At 44.2% G+C, this 18,422-nt stretch overlaps 1 protein-coding gene across 1 annotated transcript in view; it reads left to right on the top strand.

Moving 5' to 3' along the window:
* Positions 1-1,073: 1,073 nt before the first annotated feature.
* Positions 1,074-18,422, top strand: part of LOC126100570 (uncharacterized) — a 140,714-nt gene continuing 123,365 nt past the window's right edge. Inside the window, exon 1 of the mRNA XM_049911189.1 lies at positions 1,074-1,236. Within this exon, the coding sequence (XP_049767146.1) occupies positions 1,179-1,236 (58 nt within the window). The 5' untranslated portion in view covers positions 1,074-1,178. The remainder of the gene's footprint in view (positions 1,237-18,422) is intronic.

Genomic DNA, 18,422 nt, shown 5'->3' with positions numbered 1-18,422 from the left:
ACGCCCTCGCTCAAAGTCCGTCAACTGCACATACGGTTCACGTTCACGCTGTCGCGGCATGCTACCAGTGTTAAATACTGCGATGGAGCTCCGTATGCCACGGCAAACTGGCTGACACTGACGGCGGCGGTGCACAAATGCTGCGCAGCTAGCGCCATTCGACGGCCAACACCGCGGTTCCTGGTGTGTCCGCTGTGCCGTGCGTGTGATCATTGCTTGTACAGCCCTCTCGCAGTGTCCGGAGCAAGTTTGGTGGGTCTGACACACCGGTGTCAATGTGTTCTTTTTTCCATTTCCAGGAGTGTATAAACAACAGCCAAGGAACTTAACAGGAAACTGGATAAATTATTGTAAGAAATTCGATTTTAATTTAGAGAAGTTCAATCTCTGGAAATTTTATTTCACTTGTAAAAGAAAGAAAATTTTAACTGCAGAAAAGAGTGACTTATGCTACAATTCTTTGTACTTTAGCTACAGACACATACGATGATAACATACGTCACCGATTCCGATTCTAAATATCACAAGCGGTATTTGGTGTCTGAATCGTCTAGATTCTGCAGATGACCACCATATTACCGAAACCTGTTACGATTTTTATTATATTCTGTGAATGTACATGACATTCGAGTGCACATTATTCTCTATTAGACAGGAGTGAGAGAGGTTAACAACAAGGCTCTCGATTATGGAGATCGAGATTTCATTCATTTGGGAGTAACCACGTTCAGTGTTAGAGCAGGACGGCATCGCGTGTTTCCCTGACCTAGACAACAATGAACCAAAACGAAAAGCTCAGATCGCGCGTCAGCAGTTGAAGATCGACAACGAGCACGCAGCACTGTAGCCGTCAGTAACTCCGTCAGCAGTGGCGTAGCAGACACACCTTGCTCCAGGGTGACCAAAGGACGCCGGTATTGGCGTCAACCAGCTGGAGGCGTCCGTCCTTGAGGCAGAGGCGGCGCAGTGGCCTGTGTGGCTCGGGGAACGCGCGGAGAAAGTGCGGCGGCTGACCCACATGGCGGGCCGGGCCGGGCCTTCTTTCACTCGCTCACCCAGTGCTGCGCCGCCAGCCGTCGCTCACAGCCGCGAGTCGCCGGTACACGCCTTCGTTCCGTGGGCGTGAGCACGCGGGCTCGCCGCCACCACTGCACCCACTAGTTAGCGCTGCACCCACCATGGCCGTCGTCCGACGAGTGTGCGCGCTGCTTTTCTTGGCATCTGTGCTCTTCTGCTGTGAGTATCCCGCCTGTGTTTTAGCTTATCTAGCTCAAGCGTTGGAGCGTCGAAATGATAGTGTGCAGAGCCATCGTTGATTACTGAAAGGAACCCAGCCAATCAGTGTAGTGACGAGAGAACGACATCAGCTTAGTAGCGTGCCCTAGGCGCCGTTTCCGTAGGGGCCCATTTTTGCGTCAGGCGAAAAAAATAACGAAGTGCCAAAGAAGAAGGGAGGACGGAGAACGAAGTACAAGAGGAAGAAGTACGAGTGGAAGAAGAAGGATGGGAAGTAAGGAGGGAGTTGGAGAATATTAAAGTGGGAGGGGTCTGGAGACCTATGGAAGAAAATCAAGAGGAGATTCAGACTGATCTGTGTTGAGCAACAGTTTCATAAGGTAGGGCTGTTGATAAAATATATTGATGTATCGATACGTTTTCAACAAATTCATCGCCCGCATCTCGTGGTCGTGCGGTAGCGTTCTCGCTTCCCACGCCCGGGTTCCCGGGTTCGATTCCCGGCGGGGTCAGGGATTTTCTCTGCCTCGTGATGGCTGGGTGTTGTGTGCTGTCCTTAGGTTCGTTAGGTTTAAGTAGTTCTCAGTTCTAGGGGATTGATGACCGTAGCAGTTAAGTCCCATAGTGCTCAGAGCCATTTGAACCATTTGAACAAATTCATCGATACACATCACCGATATCTTTCCACCGACGTATTGATATCAAAATGGTAATATCGAGTGCCGATATTTTTATTTTTTCTCAATTATCGGTTAATATTTGAAGTTCTCCTTTTCAAACTGTAGTACGAGGGTAATCCCAAAAGTAAGGTCTATTTTTTTGTAAGAACATAGACCTGTTTATTTCTACAATGGTTTACTTCAGTTTACAGCTTGAACATTTAGCTATTTTTCGACATAATCACCATTTCTGTCGATGCATTTTTGTGGACGCTGTGGCAGTTTTTGTATGTCCATGTCATACCAGCTCGCCGCCATGCTGTTCAGAAAGTTATGAACCTCTTCTTTCACCTCGTCGTCGGAGCTGACTCGCTGGGACCACAATTAAGGCTGACAGGTACTGTGAGACTCTGAAAAAACTCAAACGGGCAATTCAGAACCGGAGAAGAGGAACGTTGAGCAAGTTCGTACACGTTCTCCATGACAACGCTCGCCCAAACATCGCTCGGCAAACCGTTGCTCTCCTCCAACAGTTTCAGTGGAACATAATCACCCACCCACTCTATAGTCCTGACTTGGCGCCCAGTGACTAGCACCTGTTCCCTAGGTTAAAAGAACATTTGGCCGGAAAGCGATTTAGCTCCGACGATAAGGTGAAAGAAGAGGTTCATAACTTTCTGAACAGCATGGCGGCGAGCTGGTATGACATGGGCACACAAAAACTGCCACAGCGTCTACAAAAATGCATCGACAGAAATGGTGATTATGTCGAAAAATAGCTAAATGTTCAAGCTGTAAACTGATGTAAACCATTGTAGAAATAAACAGGTCTATGTACTTACAAAAAATAGGACACCTTACTTTTGGGATTACGCTCGTAGAACATAACTTTACTTTCACTGTGTGAAGGAGTCTTTCCAGTTTTTGAACTTTCATCACGTCCAGTGTTCTCCTTTGACTGTGTGAAGCAAGTATATGTAGCACAAAAGAAGAAGTCCGACTGCTCGATTGCACTGGTGGGTGTGGCGAGAGGGGGGTGTGCGGGGGTGGCGGAGTGAATGGAATACAAGATTTCCAATGCGAAAAATTTCTTCACGTCGGCATCCTTCAAAAACAGTTGCTGAAAACAATGAACTAAAATCTAAATGATAAGATTGGTCTTTACCGTGGGCGGAAGCGTATGAGGGGAAATGCTGACGTAATCGGTGCTCGGAGCTATCAATAGAACCTGCAGCGTTTAGCTTCACCACGAAATTATGACACGTTAACTGCTAGGTTGCTAGCGTTGGTAGAAATGAAGAATGAGGGAAGTCCATATGAAGTGTTCCAGACAAATCCGATGTGTGGCGAATCCGAACGACGGATCCATTGGACACATTTTATTGTGCCACTTACAGGCACTTACCATTGTAAGCGTAGTGGTTATCGCCAAGCATGAACGTGCGTCGTTTTCCTTTCAATTCTTGCTTTAAGGTGAACAGGCAGGCTGCTACGTTGTTGATGCACAGAATATCTAATAATAAATCAATAGTTAAATATATAGCTCCAAAGCCGGCAGTATACTGTACTTACAATGTGCAGCCGATATTTTTATACGCATCTACGTCGATATTTTTAGTCTACAGATATACTTTTCTTCGATATATCGAGAGACGGTAACAACATTCTTTTAAATATCGATATAGACGATTTCCAATATATTAAAAATTACAAGAGTTTTACCATAAGGTCTATCACTACCTAGTGCGGAGACGGTTGTGTGTTGTCTTCAGCTACTAGATGGAGCCACTATCGTTATGCCAAGATGACCAATTCCTCGATTCACCGCCAGTTGGGCCAATTGAAAGAAGGTAATGTTGACTTCGGTGCTTGTGTTGACATGCGACTCATTGCTCTACAGTACTAGCATCAAGCACATCAGTACGTAGCATCAATAGGTTAGTGTTCATCACGAACGTGGTTTTGCAGTCAGTACAATGTTTACAAATACGGAGTTGGCAGATGCCCATTTGATGTATGGATTAGCACGGGGCAATAGCCGTATCGCGGTACGTCTGTATCGAGACAGATTTCCAGAACGAAGGTGTCCCGACGGGAAGACGTTCGAAGCAATTGATCGGCGTCTTAGGGAGCACGGAACATTCCAGCCTATGACTCGCGACTGGGGAAGACCTAGAACGACGAGAACACCTACAATGGACGAGGCAATTCTTCGTGCAGTTGACGATAACCCTAATGTCAGCGTCAGAGAAGTTGCTGCTGTACAAGGTAACGTTGACCACGTAACTGTATGGAGAGTGCTACGGGAGAACCAGTTGGTTCCGTACCATGTACAGCGTGAGCAGGCACTATCAGCAGCTGATAGGCCTCCATGGGTACACTTCTGCGAATGGTTCATCCAACAATGTATCAATCCTTATTTCAGTGCAAATGTTATCTTTACGGATGAGGCTTCATTCATTCCAACGTGATAAAATTGTAAATTTTCACAATCAACATGTGTGGGCTGACGAGAATCCGCACGCAATTGTGCAATCACGTCATCAACACAGATTTTCTGTGAACGTTTGGGCAGGCATTGTTGGTGATGTCTTGATTGGGCCCCATGTTCTTCCACCTACGCTCAATGGAGCACGTTATCATGATTTCATACGGGATACTCTGCCTGTGCTGCTAGAACATGTGCCTTTACAAGTACGACACAACATGTGGTTCATGCACGATGGAGCTCCTGCACATTTCAGTCGAAGTGTTCATACGCTTCTCAACAACAGATTCGGTGACCGATGGATTGGTAGAGGCGGACCAATTCCATGGCCTCCACGCTCTCCTGACCTCATCCCTCTTGACTTTCATTTATGGCATTTGAAAGCTCTTGTCTACGCAACCCCGGTACCAAATGTAGAGACTTTTCGTGCTCGTATTGTGGACGGCTGTGATACAATACACCATTCTCCAGGGCTGCATCAGCGCATCAGGGATTCCATGCGACGGAGGGTGGATGCATGTATCCTCGCTAACGGAGGACATTTTGAACATCTCCTGTAACGAAGTGTTTGAAGTCACGCTGGTACGTTCTGTTGCTGTGTGTTTCCATTCCATGATTAATGTGATTTGAAGAGAAGTAATAAAATGAGCTCTAACATGGAAAGTAAGCGTTTCCGGACACATGTCCACATAACATATTTTCTTTCTTTGTGTGTGAGGAATGTTTCCTGAAAGTTTGGCCGTACCTTTTTGTAACACCCTGTATAGATGGCGATTGTTTTCGGCTACAGCCATTTCCACTTCGCAGTCGAAAGCTGCCAGGTGTCATGGATTCCTTTCAGTTGTCTGTACTGTAGATGTGTGTATTGAAGAATATATGTTGAAACTTCATGAATGATGCAGCATTTTTTCACGAATCTTGGTGTTTATGACGTCATACCTTTTGAACTATGTGTCGTACAATGACATATGTATAAGTAGATTCAGTGGCTTATACCTGTCTGCAAAATATGTTACGAATAGAGTTATCAGCAAAGAAGTAATAAATTTCAGCGTCATGCATAATGTGGCTGTTTTTCACGCTTCTTAGTGTTTGTGACGTCATATCTCCTGTACTATGAGAGATAGGTGGTTCTTACCCCAACTGATTGTTGCCAAGCGGCAGAGTTTGGTTGAAATCGGTGCAGTGGTTTGGGGGGGAGACGTGGAATTTTATTCCCTTGATTGTCATTTCATTTCCCTACACCCATACGGGCGGTCCGTGAGCTGTCAGCGTACACAAGACGCCGCTCTTCAGCCATACGAGGGTAAAAACTTTAAAACATATTTTAAAACGGGACATAGCGGTTGACAAAATGAATTTATGACGTATCTACATCTATGTGATTACTCTGCTATTCACAATAAAGTGGCTGGGAAAGGGTTCAATGAACCACCTTCAAGCTGTCTTTCTACCGTTCCACTCTCGAACGGCACGCGGGAAAAGCGAGCACTTAAATTTTCTGTGCGAGCCCTGATTTCTCTTATTTTATCGTGATGATCATTTCTCCCTATGTAGGTGGGTGCCAACAGAATGTTTTCGCAATCGGAGGAGAAAACTGGTGATTGAAATTCCATGAGAAGATCCCGTCGCAACGAAAAACGCCTTTGTTTTAATGATTACCACTCCAATTCACGTATCATGTCTGTGACACTATCTCCCCTATTTCGCGATAATACATAACGAGCTGCCCTTCTTTGTACTTTTTCGATGTCATCCGTCAGTCCCACCTGATGCGGATCCCACACCTCACAGCAGTACTCCAGAATAGGGCGGACAAGCGTGGTGTAAGCGGTCTCTTTAGTAGACCTGTTGCACCTTCTAAGTGTTCTGCCAATGAATCGCAGTCTTTGGTTTGCTCTACCCACAATATTATCTATGTGTTCGTTCCAATTTAGGTTATTTGTAATTGTAATTCCTAAGTATTTAGTTGAATTTATAGCCTTCAGATTTGTGTGACTTATCGCGTAATCGAAATTTAGCTGATTTCTTTTAGTACTCGTATGAATAACTTCACACTTTTCCTTATTCATGGTCAATTGCCACTTTTCGCACCATACAGATATCTTATCTGAATCATTTTGCAAGTCGTTTTGATCATCTGATGACTTTACAAGACGGTAAATGATGGCATCATCTGCAAACAATCTAAGACGGCTACCAGATTGTCTCCTATGTCGTTAATATAGATCAGGAACAATAGAGGGCCTATAACACTTCCTGGGGGAACGCCGGGTACTACTTCTGTTTTACTCAATGAATAGGAAGACACAGAGTGAGGTGTACAATGTAAAATATAAAAGGTGGATTTATTGTTTAATTAAAAGATTGAGACAGATGAAATGGAAAATGAATGTTGCACAAAAGATAAATGATAGAAGGACAGTAGCATAAGCTAAAACAAGTAGAAAAGGCCACTGTGTTGACTCATTAAAGTAGGTACATAGATGAGTGATGTGATGAGTTGACCTAGACTGTCCGAAAGAGGGGTATCATTGGACTGTAGCAATTGGGGTAGTACGTAAGAGGGTGTTTGTGTGGGGGGATGTTTGGAGCTGGAATTCGAGAGAGTGAAGAGGGATACCGCTCCGGACCAAGGCTTAGGACGTGAGTGGAGAGGAAGGGAGCCCTGCCCGGAGGAGGTGGGGTGGGTTCTTGTAGTTCTGGTAGCATGGGTATGTATCAGGGCGGATTTCAAGGCCGGTTAAGAGAAGATGATTAAATAAAATATAGTTGGGAGATTATATGGAGGGTGTGGAGGTTTATGTCGGGGGACTGTGGTCGTAAAGGCGTGGCGGAATACCAAGAGTAGTGAACAAGGGGGAAACTAGGGGATGTGTAGTGTCGATTTTACGGGTAACGCAGGATATTCAGAGGTGTTCAAGATGGAAAAGGACGGAGGATAATTTCATGAGTTCCTAGAGGATGCATGTGGGAGGAGGATAAGCTGATCGAAAGGCTAGAAGAAGTGCATGGCGCTCGAGGATCTGTAGGGCGTGATAAAAGGAGGGAGGAGCCGCGTTTGTGGAGATTTGCATAATCGTTAGCAACGTATGTGCAGTGGCGGTAGCACAGTGTCCAAACATGGTTTGGAAACCTAGTGCTGTCATGTAAGCTTTCTGACTATGGCGAGCAAATCATTTTCGGAGAACATCGGGACACAACCGGCAGTACTCAAATGTACCCTGATTTTTTGATTTTTTAATTGCTAATACTAACGTTTTCCTAATGCATTTTGATAACCCCATGGCAGCCTATTTACTATTAGGATAAACACAAATTTACTCTGATTTATTTCTACAATACCTGTTTAATTAATGATATTTGATATATATAATAAAAATAAATTTATTAAGATTTTTCAAAAATTGTTTGGTAAGTGGCGCTCAAAATAAACTATTGTCTCAGTGTACTATCAAGACTGATACTGTGATTACCATGAGACTATGCAGGTTAGAGAAATGAGTTATAATGTATTAATTTATATTTTATATTCAAGCGGTACATTTCCGGACATGGGTTCCTTAACAAAACTTTATATAGTACCCTCTACAATTCCTAGAGGTCAGTGATAGGAATTGTGAAACATCCTGTATATTTAAGCCACTATAGGTCAATTTAGTCTATACAGTCATTTTCAAGTGGGCAAGTCAATCATCATACGAGGCGTGGCGATAAAATAACGGGACTATTGCTGCAAAACTTTTTTTTTTTTCAAATTGCTTCAAATGGCTCTGAGCACTATGGGACTTAACATCTGAGGTCATCAGTCCCCTAGAACGTAGAACTACATAATCCTAACTAACCTAAGGGCATCACACTCATCCATGCCCGAAGCAGGATTCGAACCTGCTACCGTAGCGGTCGTGCGGTTCCAGACTGTAGCGTCTAGAACCACTCCGCCACTCCGGCCGGCGAACCAGGCCAGGATTGGGAGGAAGATTAGGGTTTAATATACCGTCGACACCTAGGTCATTAAAGGCGGAACAGAAGTTCGGAATCTTTCAAGGATGGGGAAGGAATCGGCCGTCCACTTTCAAAGGAACCATCCTGGCATTTGCTTGGATTGATTTAGGGAATGGCAGAAAACAAAAATGTAGATGGCCGGATGCGGATTCAAACCGTCATCCTCCCGAATGGTGAAGATTACTTATCACGAGAAGATGTTGAAGATGACTCTTTCCCGCGACGCCCTTCAACACCAAAAACGGGCGAAGAAATCGAAAAATTGGATAATCTGATTAGAGCTGATCGTCGGTTGAGTATTCGATCGATTGCTGAAACGTTAGGAATTGACAAAGAATCGTAACGCAAATTTTTACACAACCAGTGTAACAAGAGAAAAGTTTATGCGAAACTGCTGCCGAAAACTCTCACGATTGAAGAAAAAGAAGCTAGTGAATATGTTTGTACTTAAAACTGAATACCGTTAAAAATGATCCTAATATCTTGGAAGCGGTGATAACATGTGACGGATCTTGGTTTTTCAATTATGATACAGAAACTAAGCACCGATCCATGCAATGGAAGGACCCAACTCCAGCGCGAAAAACGTCGAATGAGCAAATCAAGATTCAAAGCTATGACGGTGATTTTTTTTAAATATTCATAGACCTTTTTATTTTCTCTGGGTTTCTGAAGGTTAAACTATTAATTAACATTACCATCTGGAGGTTGAGAAAAAACAAGAAAAAACGATCCGAAGTGTAGAAGAACAAGGCATGGGTTCTGCATCAAGACAACGCATCGGACCATACTGCACTGTCTGTTAAGAGTGTCCAAGCGAAGTACAGTATCCCACTGCTAGACCACTTACCTTCATCTGTGACTTTTATCTATTCCCAAAGTCAAATTTGCATTCAAAGGAATAAGTTTTCTGTCCGTTGAAGCAGTGAAAGAAAAAGCGGCACATCCCATTTAGGAGCTCACAGAGGAAGAGTTCCAGCAACGTAACGTCAATGGAAAATTCGCATGGAGAGTTGTAGGGATAGAGGAGCGAGGTATATTGAGGATGGCAGTCACTAAACATATATATTTTTGAAAAAAGTGGACCGGCCGGTGTGGCCTAGCGGTTCTAGGCGCTTCAGTCCGGAACCTAGCGGTTCTAGGCGCTTCAGTCCGGAACCGCGCTGCTGTTACGGTCACAGGTTCGAATCGTGCCTCGGGCATGGATGTGTGTGCTGTCCTTAGGTTAGTTAGGTTTAGGTAGTTCTACGTTCTAGGGGACTGATGACCTCAGATGTTAAGTCCCATAGTCCTCAGAGCCATTTGAAGCAATTTGAAAAAAAAAATGTTTTGCAACAATAGTCCTGTTATTTTATCTCCACGCCTCGTATGATGATTAACTTGCCCACTTGAAAATGATTGTATAGACGAAATTGACCTATAGTGGCTTAAATATGCAGGATGTTTCTGATGTCTATTACTGACCTCTAGGAATTGTAGAGGGTACTAGATAAAGTTTTGTTAAGGAACCCATGTCCGGAAATGTACCGCTTGAATTCAAAATAAGTCTGAAAATCGGGTTGTAGTCTAATCTTCAGCTTCACGGTACACACGCATACTGACAATAAGAAGAGATCGCTGTAGCCATTCCCTGTTGTAATTATGATATCACGTACAACTATCGTCCAATCACAACAACGTTTGCTAGAAACCGTTAAATCCGTAACTACACTACTGGCCATTAAAGTTGCTACACCACGAAGATGACGTGCTACAGACGCGAAATTTAACCGACAGGAAGAAGATGCTGTAATATGCAAATGATTGGTTTTTCAGAGCATTCACACAAGATTGGCGCCGGTGGCGACACCTACAACGTGCTGACATGAGGAAAGTTTCCAACCGATTTATCATACAGAAACAGCAGTTGACCGGCGTTGCCTGGTAAAACGTTGTAGAGATTCCTCGTGTAAGGAGGAGTGATGCGTACCATCACGTTTCCGACTTTGATAAAGGTCGGATTGCAGCCTATCGCGTTTGCGGTCTATCGTATCGTGACATTGCTGCTCGCGTTGGTCGAGATCCAATGACTGTTAGCAGAATATAGAATCGGTGGGTTCAGGAGGGTAATACGGAACGCCGTGCTGGATCCCAACGGTCTCGTATCACTAGCAGTCGAGATGACACGCATCATATCCGCATGGCTGTAACGGATCGTGCAGCCACGTCTCGATCCCTGAGTCAACAGATGGGGACGTTTGCAAGACAACAACCATCTGCACGAGCAGTTCGACGACGTCTGCAGCAGCATGGACTATCAGCTTGGAGACCACGGCTGCGGTTACCCTTGACTCTGCATCACAGACAGGAGCGCTTGCGATAGTGTACTCAACGACGAACCTGGATGCACGAATGGCAAAACGACATTTTTCCGGATGAATCCAGGTTCTGTTTACAGCATCATGATGGTCTCATCCGTGTTTGGCGACATCGCAGTGAACGCACATTGGAAGCGTGTATTCGTCATCGCCATACTGGCGTATCACCCGGCGTGATGTTATGGGGTGCCATTGGTTACACGTCTCGGTCACCTCTTGTTCGCACTGACGGCACTTTGAACAGTGGACGTTACATTTCAGATGTCTTACGACCCGGGGCTCTACCCTTCATTCGATCCCTGCGAAACCTTACATTTCAGCAGGATAATGCACGACCGCAAGTTGCAGGTCCTGTACGGGCCTTTCTGGATACAGAAAATGTTCGACTGCTTCCCTGGCCAGCACATTCTCGAGATCTCTCACCAATTGAAAACGTCTGGTCAATGTTGGCCGAGCAACTGGCTCTTCACAATACGCCAGTCACTACTCTTGATGAACTGTGGTATCGTGTTGAAGCTGCATGGGCAGCTGTACCTGTACACGCCATCTAAGCTCTGTTTGACTCAATACCCAGGCGTATCAAGGCCGTTATTACGGTCAGAGGTGGTTGTTCTGGGTACTGATTTGTCAGGTTGTATGCACCCAAATTGCGTGAAAATGTAATCACATGTCAGTTCTAGTATAATATATTTGTCCAATGAATACCCGTTTATCATCTGCATTTCTTCTTGGTGTAGCAATTTTAATGGGCAGTAGTGTAGAATCTCTGTGTTATCCGCGGACGACCCGCACTCTCGAATATGAAGAAGGCGTCCTTCGTCACCTAGAAGACAAGAAGACAACCTGACGGCAGTACTCGAAACACTGCCCTTGCCATAGGCCCCTGCAGAGCACACTGGCCAGAGCGCATTTTCCCCGCTAAGTTCAAACCGTAAGGCTTGAGAGTTGAAAGTGATCCGGTCTTCAAGCTTATATAGCGTCCAAAGAATACATTTCCGGACATGGGTTCTTAGTTTAAACTTTATCTTCTAAATCACCTCTACAACCCTTAGAAGCCTGTAATACGAAATGTGAAACATCCTGTACGATGTTATAGGAAAATGAACAGAATCGTCGAAAACAATGTCGTCTTTCCAGAAATGGTCACAAAATTGGTTTATAAGTTACCCTTTCTTTCACTGTGACCATAGAACAAACTGAAAACTACGGCATCTATGTTACTAACGCAGAGAACACGGTAAGTCCCGTAACCCAGTTTCCCATAAACTTCGTTCAGTAGATGAGAGCTAAAAATAAGTGAACACTTGTTTCGGCTTATCTGTAGATATTCCATCATTTCTGAGAAAACGTCGATCAAAATTTTTGACGTACTTGATGTGCCTTTTAGGGAATAGACAGTCTCGTCGAAGCGGTGGCAGAATTCGGCGCCTCGTGTTCGAAACCCCATTGTTACTTTAATTTTTATTTTTCATTTATTTAGCCAAGTCCTTAGAAGACTACTGCTCGAATGTTTCCCAATGTATTTTGAAATAACGTTATCTTTAATCGTCTACTAATTGTATGTCTGGTGAATGAATTTAAAATAAATAAATAAATTGAAGTTGTTTTCAGTGAGATTCCTGCAGTGTATCTTGATTCATAATCAACTGCAAGCCCAGGTTTCAGAAAAATGATTCCTTGTGCCTCGTTCGCTGCGAAATTGATGCTGATGTGTGATATCTTTAGCAGTGTTAACGACGTTTCTTCCCCGAGTGAGACTGTTGCAAAGAAATGTCGCTATGGCAAACCTGCCTTGACGTCAGGTGTTACTTTCAAGCGAGCGAGTTTTCGTTGTTTTTATGGCGCTGTACTCGTTTTCGGCAGGAACACAGTTCAAATCCCTGTCCTACCACAGCGAATTTCAGTTTTCCCACCCAACATTGTCCAACTGAGCTAGTGCTCCATCTCCTATAATGTCGATACTGATACCACATTAAACTCTTACATTTATTTCCTTCTATCTTCAAGATTTTGTAATTTCATGTAAGTATTTTTGTTCCAACTACATCTGTTCAGAGCACACATGCCTGTGGTTTACTGAGAGAACCTGTTCATAGTCCGGCTGTTGAGGTATGTAGAGCAGCCGTGACAGTTGGTGCCTTCGTCGACCTTTTCCTGGCAATGGCTGTCTCACCTCGAGAACAGCAGCTTTCTCCGGCTGCCCGTCCACTCCCTATTTTCGTAAGGTTTACGACCCAGCTCTTTGATCTTATGCTGGCGACACTTGCATCCGTCCTCTCAAATAGTTTCCATCTCTCTCTCTCTCTCTCTCTCTCTCTCTGTCTCTCTCTCACTCTCTGTCCCTCCGTCCTGCTTACACACTGTTCTCATTCTGTAGTTTGAAACTTTCTACGATAAACAACTAAGGTAGTCATCAACAGAGCATGTATATTTCCAGAAGTAGAAGATAATTGACTTACAGTTACAAGGCTGAGCATTCCAACCAAACTCTCATCGGTATCCATTATCCAGGGATTAGTAATCTTTAAAAATTGTGGGAGAGACTTCACTATCGAAAGGCGTTGCACGTGAATGTCATGTGCTAGTGTTCGAATTCTTACTTGGTAGTCATTCTTAACTTGTCACATGCTGTCAACACAGCGTATAACCCCACCAAGGATAAACAGAATTCCTCTCAAGACCAGCGAGAATGATATAGTTAGAGAAATGACCAGCAAAGACCCACTATTTTTAAAAAATGGCTCTGAGCACTATGGGACTTAACATCTGAGGTCATCAGTCGCCTAGACTTAGAACTACTTAAACCTAACTAACCTAAGGATATCACACACATCCATGCCCGAGGCAGGATTCGAACCTGCGACTGTAGCAGTCGCGCGGTTCCAGACTGACGCGCCTAGAACCGCTCGGCCACACCGGCCGGCCCCAATATTTTTAAAGAAGATATCAGATAGAGAGAGAGACAGACAGACCAGTTAGTACCAGTGTTATGCCACGCTACTTAGTCGATCGGTAGAAAAGGATCGCTCACAGGAAACTGGGTTATTACGTCGAAAAGTCCCGCGGCCTCACGAAGTACACTATGTGATCAAAAGTATCCGGACACCTGGCTGAAAATGACTTACAAGTTCGTGCCACCCTCCATCGGTATTGCTGGAATTCAATATGGTGTTGCCCCACCCTTAGCCTTGATGACAGCTTCCACTCTCTCAGGCATACATTCAATCAGGTGCTGGAAGATTTCTAGTGGAATGGCAGCCCATTCTCCACGGAGTGCTGGAGTGAGGAGAGGTATCGATGTCTGTCGGTGAGGCCTGCACGAAGTCGGCGTTCCAAAACATCCCGAAGGCCTTCTATAGGCTACAGACCAGGACTCTTTGCAGGCCAGTCCGTTACAGAGATGTTACTGTAGTGTAATCACTCCGCCACAGGCCGTGCATTATGAACAGGTGCTCGATTGTATTGACAGATGCAGTCGCCATCAATCAATTGCTCTTCAACAGTGGGAAGCAAGAAAGTGCTTAAAACATCAGTCTACGCCTGTACTGTGCCACGCAAAACATCAAGGAGTGCAAGCCCTCTCCATGAAAAACACTACCACACTATAATACCAACGCCTTCGAATTTTACTGTTGGCACTACAATGTGTGGAACTCTCACGTACGGACGTATGACACAAGTGACACCCAATCACCTGATCGCGTTCGAAGTCCGTGTAGTCCACGGAGAGCCCCATTCTGCTCTCTCACGATGTCTAATGAATACTGAGGTCTCTGATATGGACTACCTGACAGTAGGTGACTGCACAATGCACCTAATATGAAAAACGTTCGTTTTTGGGGGTGTCCGAATACTTTTGATCACATAGTGTACAATCGGGAGAAAAGTTGAAGCATAATACTGATAATCACCGCTCTGCTCAGACGGGGGCATGAGTGGAAAAAACTGTAACGTTATTTTAATGTCTTCATTTTTCAACAGTTGCCTTAATGATATCAGCATTAGCCCTGCACCGTTAATCTGCCTGGTTCAAATACACTCACGGGAATTTGGCCTGGAATCTCATTGAATGGAGTAGAATTGTCTTCAGTGATGAGTCCCGCTTCGAAATGAGCCCCGAAGACCAACGAAGAGGTGTCTGGAGACGCCCTGGACAGCTATGGAGTACCAGCCTGACTCTCGCTCGTCACACGGCCCGGCAGCCGGCGGTGATGATCTGGGGAGCCATTTCTTTTCGTAGCAGGACCTCTTTGGTGGCATCCGCAGAACCCTTACAGCACACCGTTATGTCGACGACATTCTATGCCCCGTTTTGTTGGCCTTCATGGCAAGGCACCCTGGGCTTACATTTCAGCAAGATAGTGCCCGCCCGCACTTGGTGACAATTTCTACTGCCTGTCTTCGTGCTTGCCAAACCATACATTGGCCAGGAAGGGCGCCCCAATTGAGAACGTCTGGAGCATTGGGGGTACGGCTCTCCAACTAGCTCGGGAGTTTGACAATCTACATCTACATCTACATGGTTACTCTGCAATCCAAACTTAAGCGCCTGGCAGAGGGTTCATCGAACCATTTTCATACTAATTGTCTACCACTCCACTCTCGAGTGGCGCGTGGGAAAAAGGAACACCTAAATCTTTCCGTTCGAGCTCTGATTTCCCTTATTTTATTATGATGATCATTTCTCCCTACGTAGGTGGGTGTCAACGAAATATTTTCGCATTCGGAAGAGAAAGTTGCTGATTGAAATTTCGTAAATAGATCTCTTCAGTGACTGCCACCCCAACTCGCGTATCATATCAAAGACACTCTCACCCCCTATTGTGCGATAACACGAAACGAGCTGCTCTTCTTTGCACTTTTTCGATGTCCAAATGGTTCAAATGGCAGTGAGCACTATGGGACTTAACATCTGAGGTCATCAGTCCTCTAGAACTTAGAACTACTTAAACCTAACCAACCTAAGGACAGCACACACACACCCATGCTCTTTCGATGTCCTCCGTCAATTCTACCTGGTAAGGATCCCATACCGCGCAGCAATATTCCAGCAGAGGACGGACAAGTGTAATGTAGGCTGTCTCTTTAGTGGATTTGTCGCATCTTCTAAGTGTTCTTCCAACAAAGCGCAGTCTTTGTTTCGCCTTCCCCACAATATTATCTATGTAGTCTTTCCAATTTAAGTTGCTCGTAATTGTAATTACTAGGTATTTAGTCGAATTGACAGCCCTTAGATTTGTGCGATTTATCGTATACCCAAAATTTATACGATTTCTTTTAGTACCCATGTGAATGACCTCGTATTTTTCTTTGTTTTGTGCCAATTGCCACTTTTCGCATCATACAGAAATTCTCTCTAGATCATTTTGTAATGGGAATTGATCGTCTGATGATTTTACTAGACTGTACATTACAGCGTCATCTGCAAACAATCTAAGGGGCTGCTCAGATTATCACCTAGCTAGATCATTTATGTAAATCAGGAACAACAGAGGGCCTATGACACTACCTTGCGGAACGCCAGATATCGCTTCTGTTCCACTCTATGATTTACCGTCTATCACTACGAACTGTGACCTCTCTGAGAGGAAATCACGAATCTAGTCGCACAACTGAGACGATACTCCATATGCACGCAATTTGATTAACAGTCGCTTGTGAGGAACGGTATCAAAAGGCTTCTGGAAATCTAACGTGCCAGCTAGACAGAGTTTGGCACGATATCCCTCAGGGGGGCATCTAACAACTCTATCGATGAATGCAAACTCGAATAATTGCTTACATAAAGTCCAGAAGTGGATCAACGCGTTACTGACTTGCTCAATTTGTGAATCTCTTTGCGTGAATAAACCATTCAATTTTTTAGAAGTTATAATCATTTGTTTGTCGGTATATGTACCTCACATCTATCGACTTCCATTCCATCGTGGTGCGTCTCTTTTTTTTCTTGTCTTGTGGTGCAAGCAGTTTGGATCGGAGTTGGTTCTATGATTTCTTGGGGTGTGTTTCGTATAGTGACTTGGGCCCACTCATTCATGTTGCCGTGAACCAGGTTGTGAACTTTCTCGGTGACCAAGAGGTCACCTCTCCTCTACGTCTTCATGATAGAAATGCTGTGGAGACTCTTATCTTCTAAGATTACGACAGCAGTGTTCACATGGCTGCCGGAATACGTTCCTGGTTTGATGAACGCTGAGATACCCTATTGCACTGTCCAGCTTAACCACCCAACCTGTAGTAATCAGCATTCCCGCAATTTGCTAGCTCTATGCGCTGGAGTCTGTGTTACACTTTATTAACATCATGCCTCTTAGAGGTTAACTAATTTTTTTCCCGGTATGTTTCTTATTCGGCTGATAGTGCGTATTTGACATATCTGTCGTCCCTGTTAACATCACAAAAAATAAGAGTACTCGTTTCTTTAAGCTAGTGACTATTATTTCCCCCAAGATCAATCGAGGATATTAACAATCGTCAAGAATCGAACTGTGTTCTCGTGTCTTTAAATTCATATTTTTAATCAAACATTATTATTTTTGAATTTGGAAACTTTTTCAGCTGGATCAGATTTCATATTATGTTGGAAATTCCACTAAAATTTACCAAATGCTTCATTTGAGAAGAAAAAGTACTGTGAAAAGGTCGTTCAAGAAACTAAAACATGTTTACTGTGCTGAATGTCAGAAGGATTAGCATACATTAGCACCGAGAACTTGAAATAACAAAATGATTGAAATTTCTCATAATTAATGATTGAGAGGCGTCATCTGTATTTCCTCTGAACAAACTTTTAATAGTCAAGGTCGCATTCAATACTATTTATCCGTGATGACCGGTTTCAGTAGTTAAGACAGTCATCTTCTGATTTTTAAGAATCATGCCCTTATACGTCCTGTTCCACTGTATCTGTATTACATGAGTCATGTGGATAGTATGTAGCGCATTCCACACAGGTCTGTTAAAAATGCAAACAAATTATCACACATAGAAACAATATGGTAACACGAAGTGCTTTTTAACTGTGACATTGAATGAATTGTGTTGGCAGCCGAGTTCATTCGTGGAAAAGAGGTCTGCGGAGAAATGGAAGAGTCTTTAGCGACGGTTGACAGGCTCTCCAACTCATCCCAGACAGGTACTGTAAGATTCAACTCCGGAGATCTCCCTGATAGATCAATGGTACAGATAACTCCACACTGACAAGTTTTTCTGCCACAGTAACTCGTCCACGAAGCCGAAGCCTGGACTGGATGTCCAACAGAGAGGTGACACATACGTTTACAGTACCTCATTTCTCTATCTCTGAGCGTTAACAGTATTTCTTTGACAAGCTCTATAATCCTGTTCTACATACACCTTTCCAGATAACGACCCAACCTTCACCAAATTGATGCTTCCCTTGAAGTACTTTTTATTGTACCGGCTACCACATTTCGTCCAGGTGGACATGACACGAGAATTATACTGGAAACCCAGGCTAGTTCAATCGCGATGTTGCCCACTCACGTTGAAACCCCCCCTGTAATCCGGAATTGAGACACAGACTGTCAAAGTCAGACAAACGGAGGAATTGCTCTGAACCTTCGCTATACTTTTGTGGGAGACACGCAATTCCTATGGCAACTGAAAACTACGTAAACAATTCCCTTGCTGGCATTGTCGGTTTTCTAGTGCGGC

The sequence above is a fragment of the Schistocerca cancellata genome, chromosome 9 (genome assembly GCF_023864275.1).
Source record: "Schistocerca cancellata isolate TAMUIC-IGC-003103 chromosome 9, iqSchCanc2.1, whole genome shotgun sequence".
Taxonomy (NCBI): domain Eukaryota; kingdom Metazoa; phylum Arthropoda; class Insecta; order Orthoptera; family Acrididae; genus Schistocerca; species Schistocerca cancellata.
Note: the sequence above shows the minus strand (reverse complement) of the source record. Positions and strands in the feature narration are given on the sequence as shown.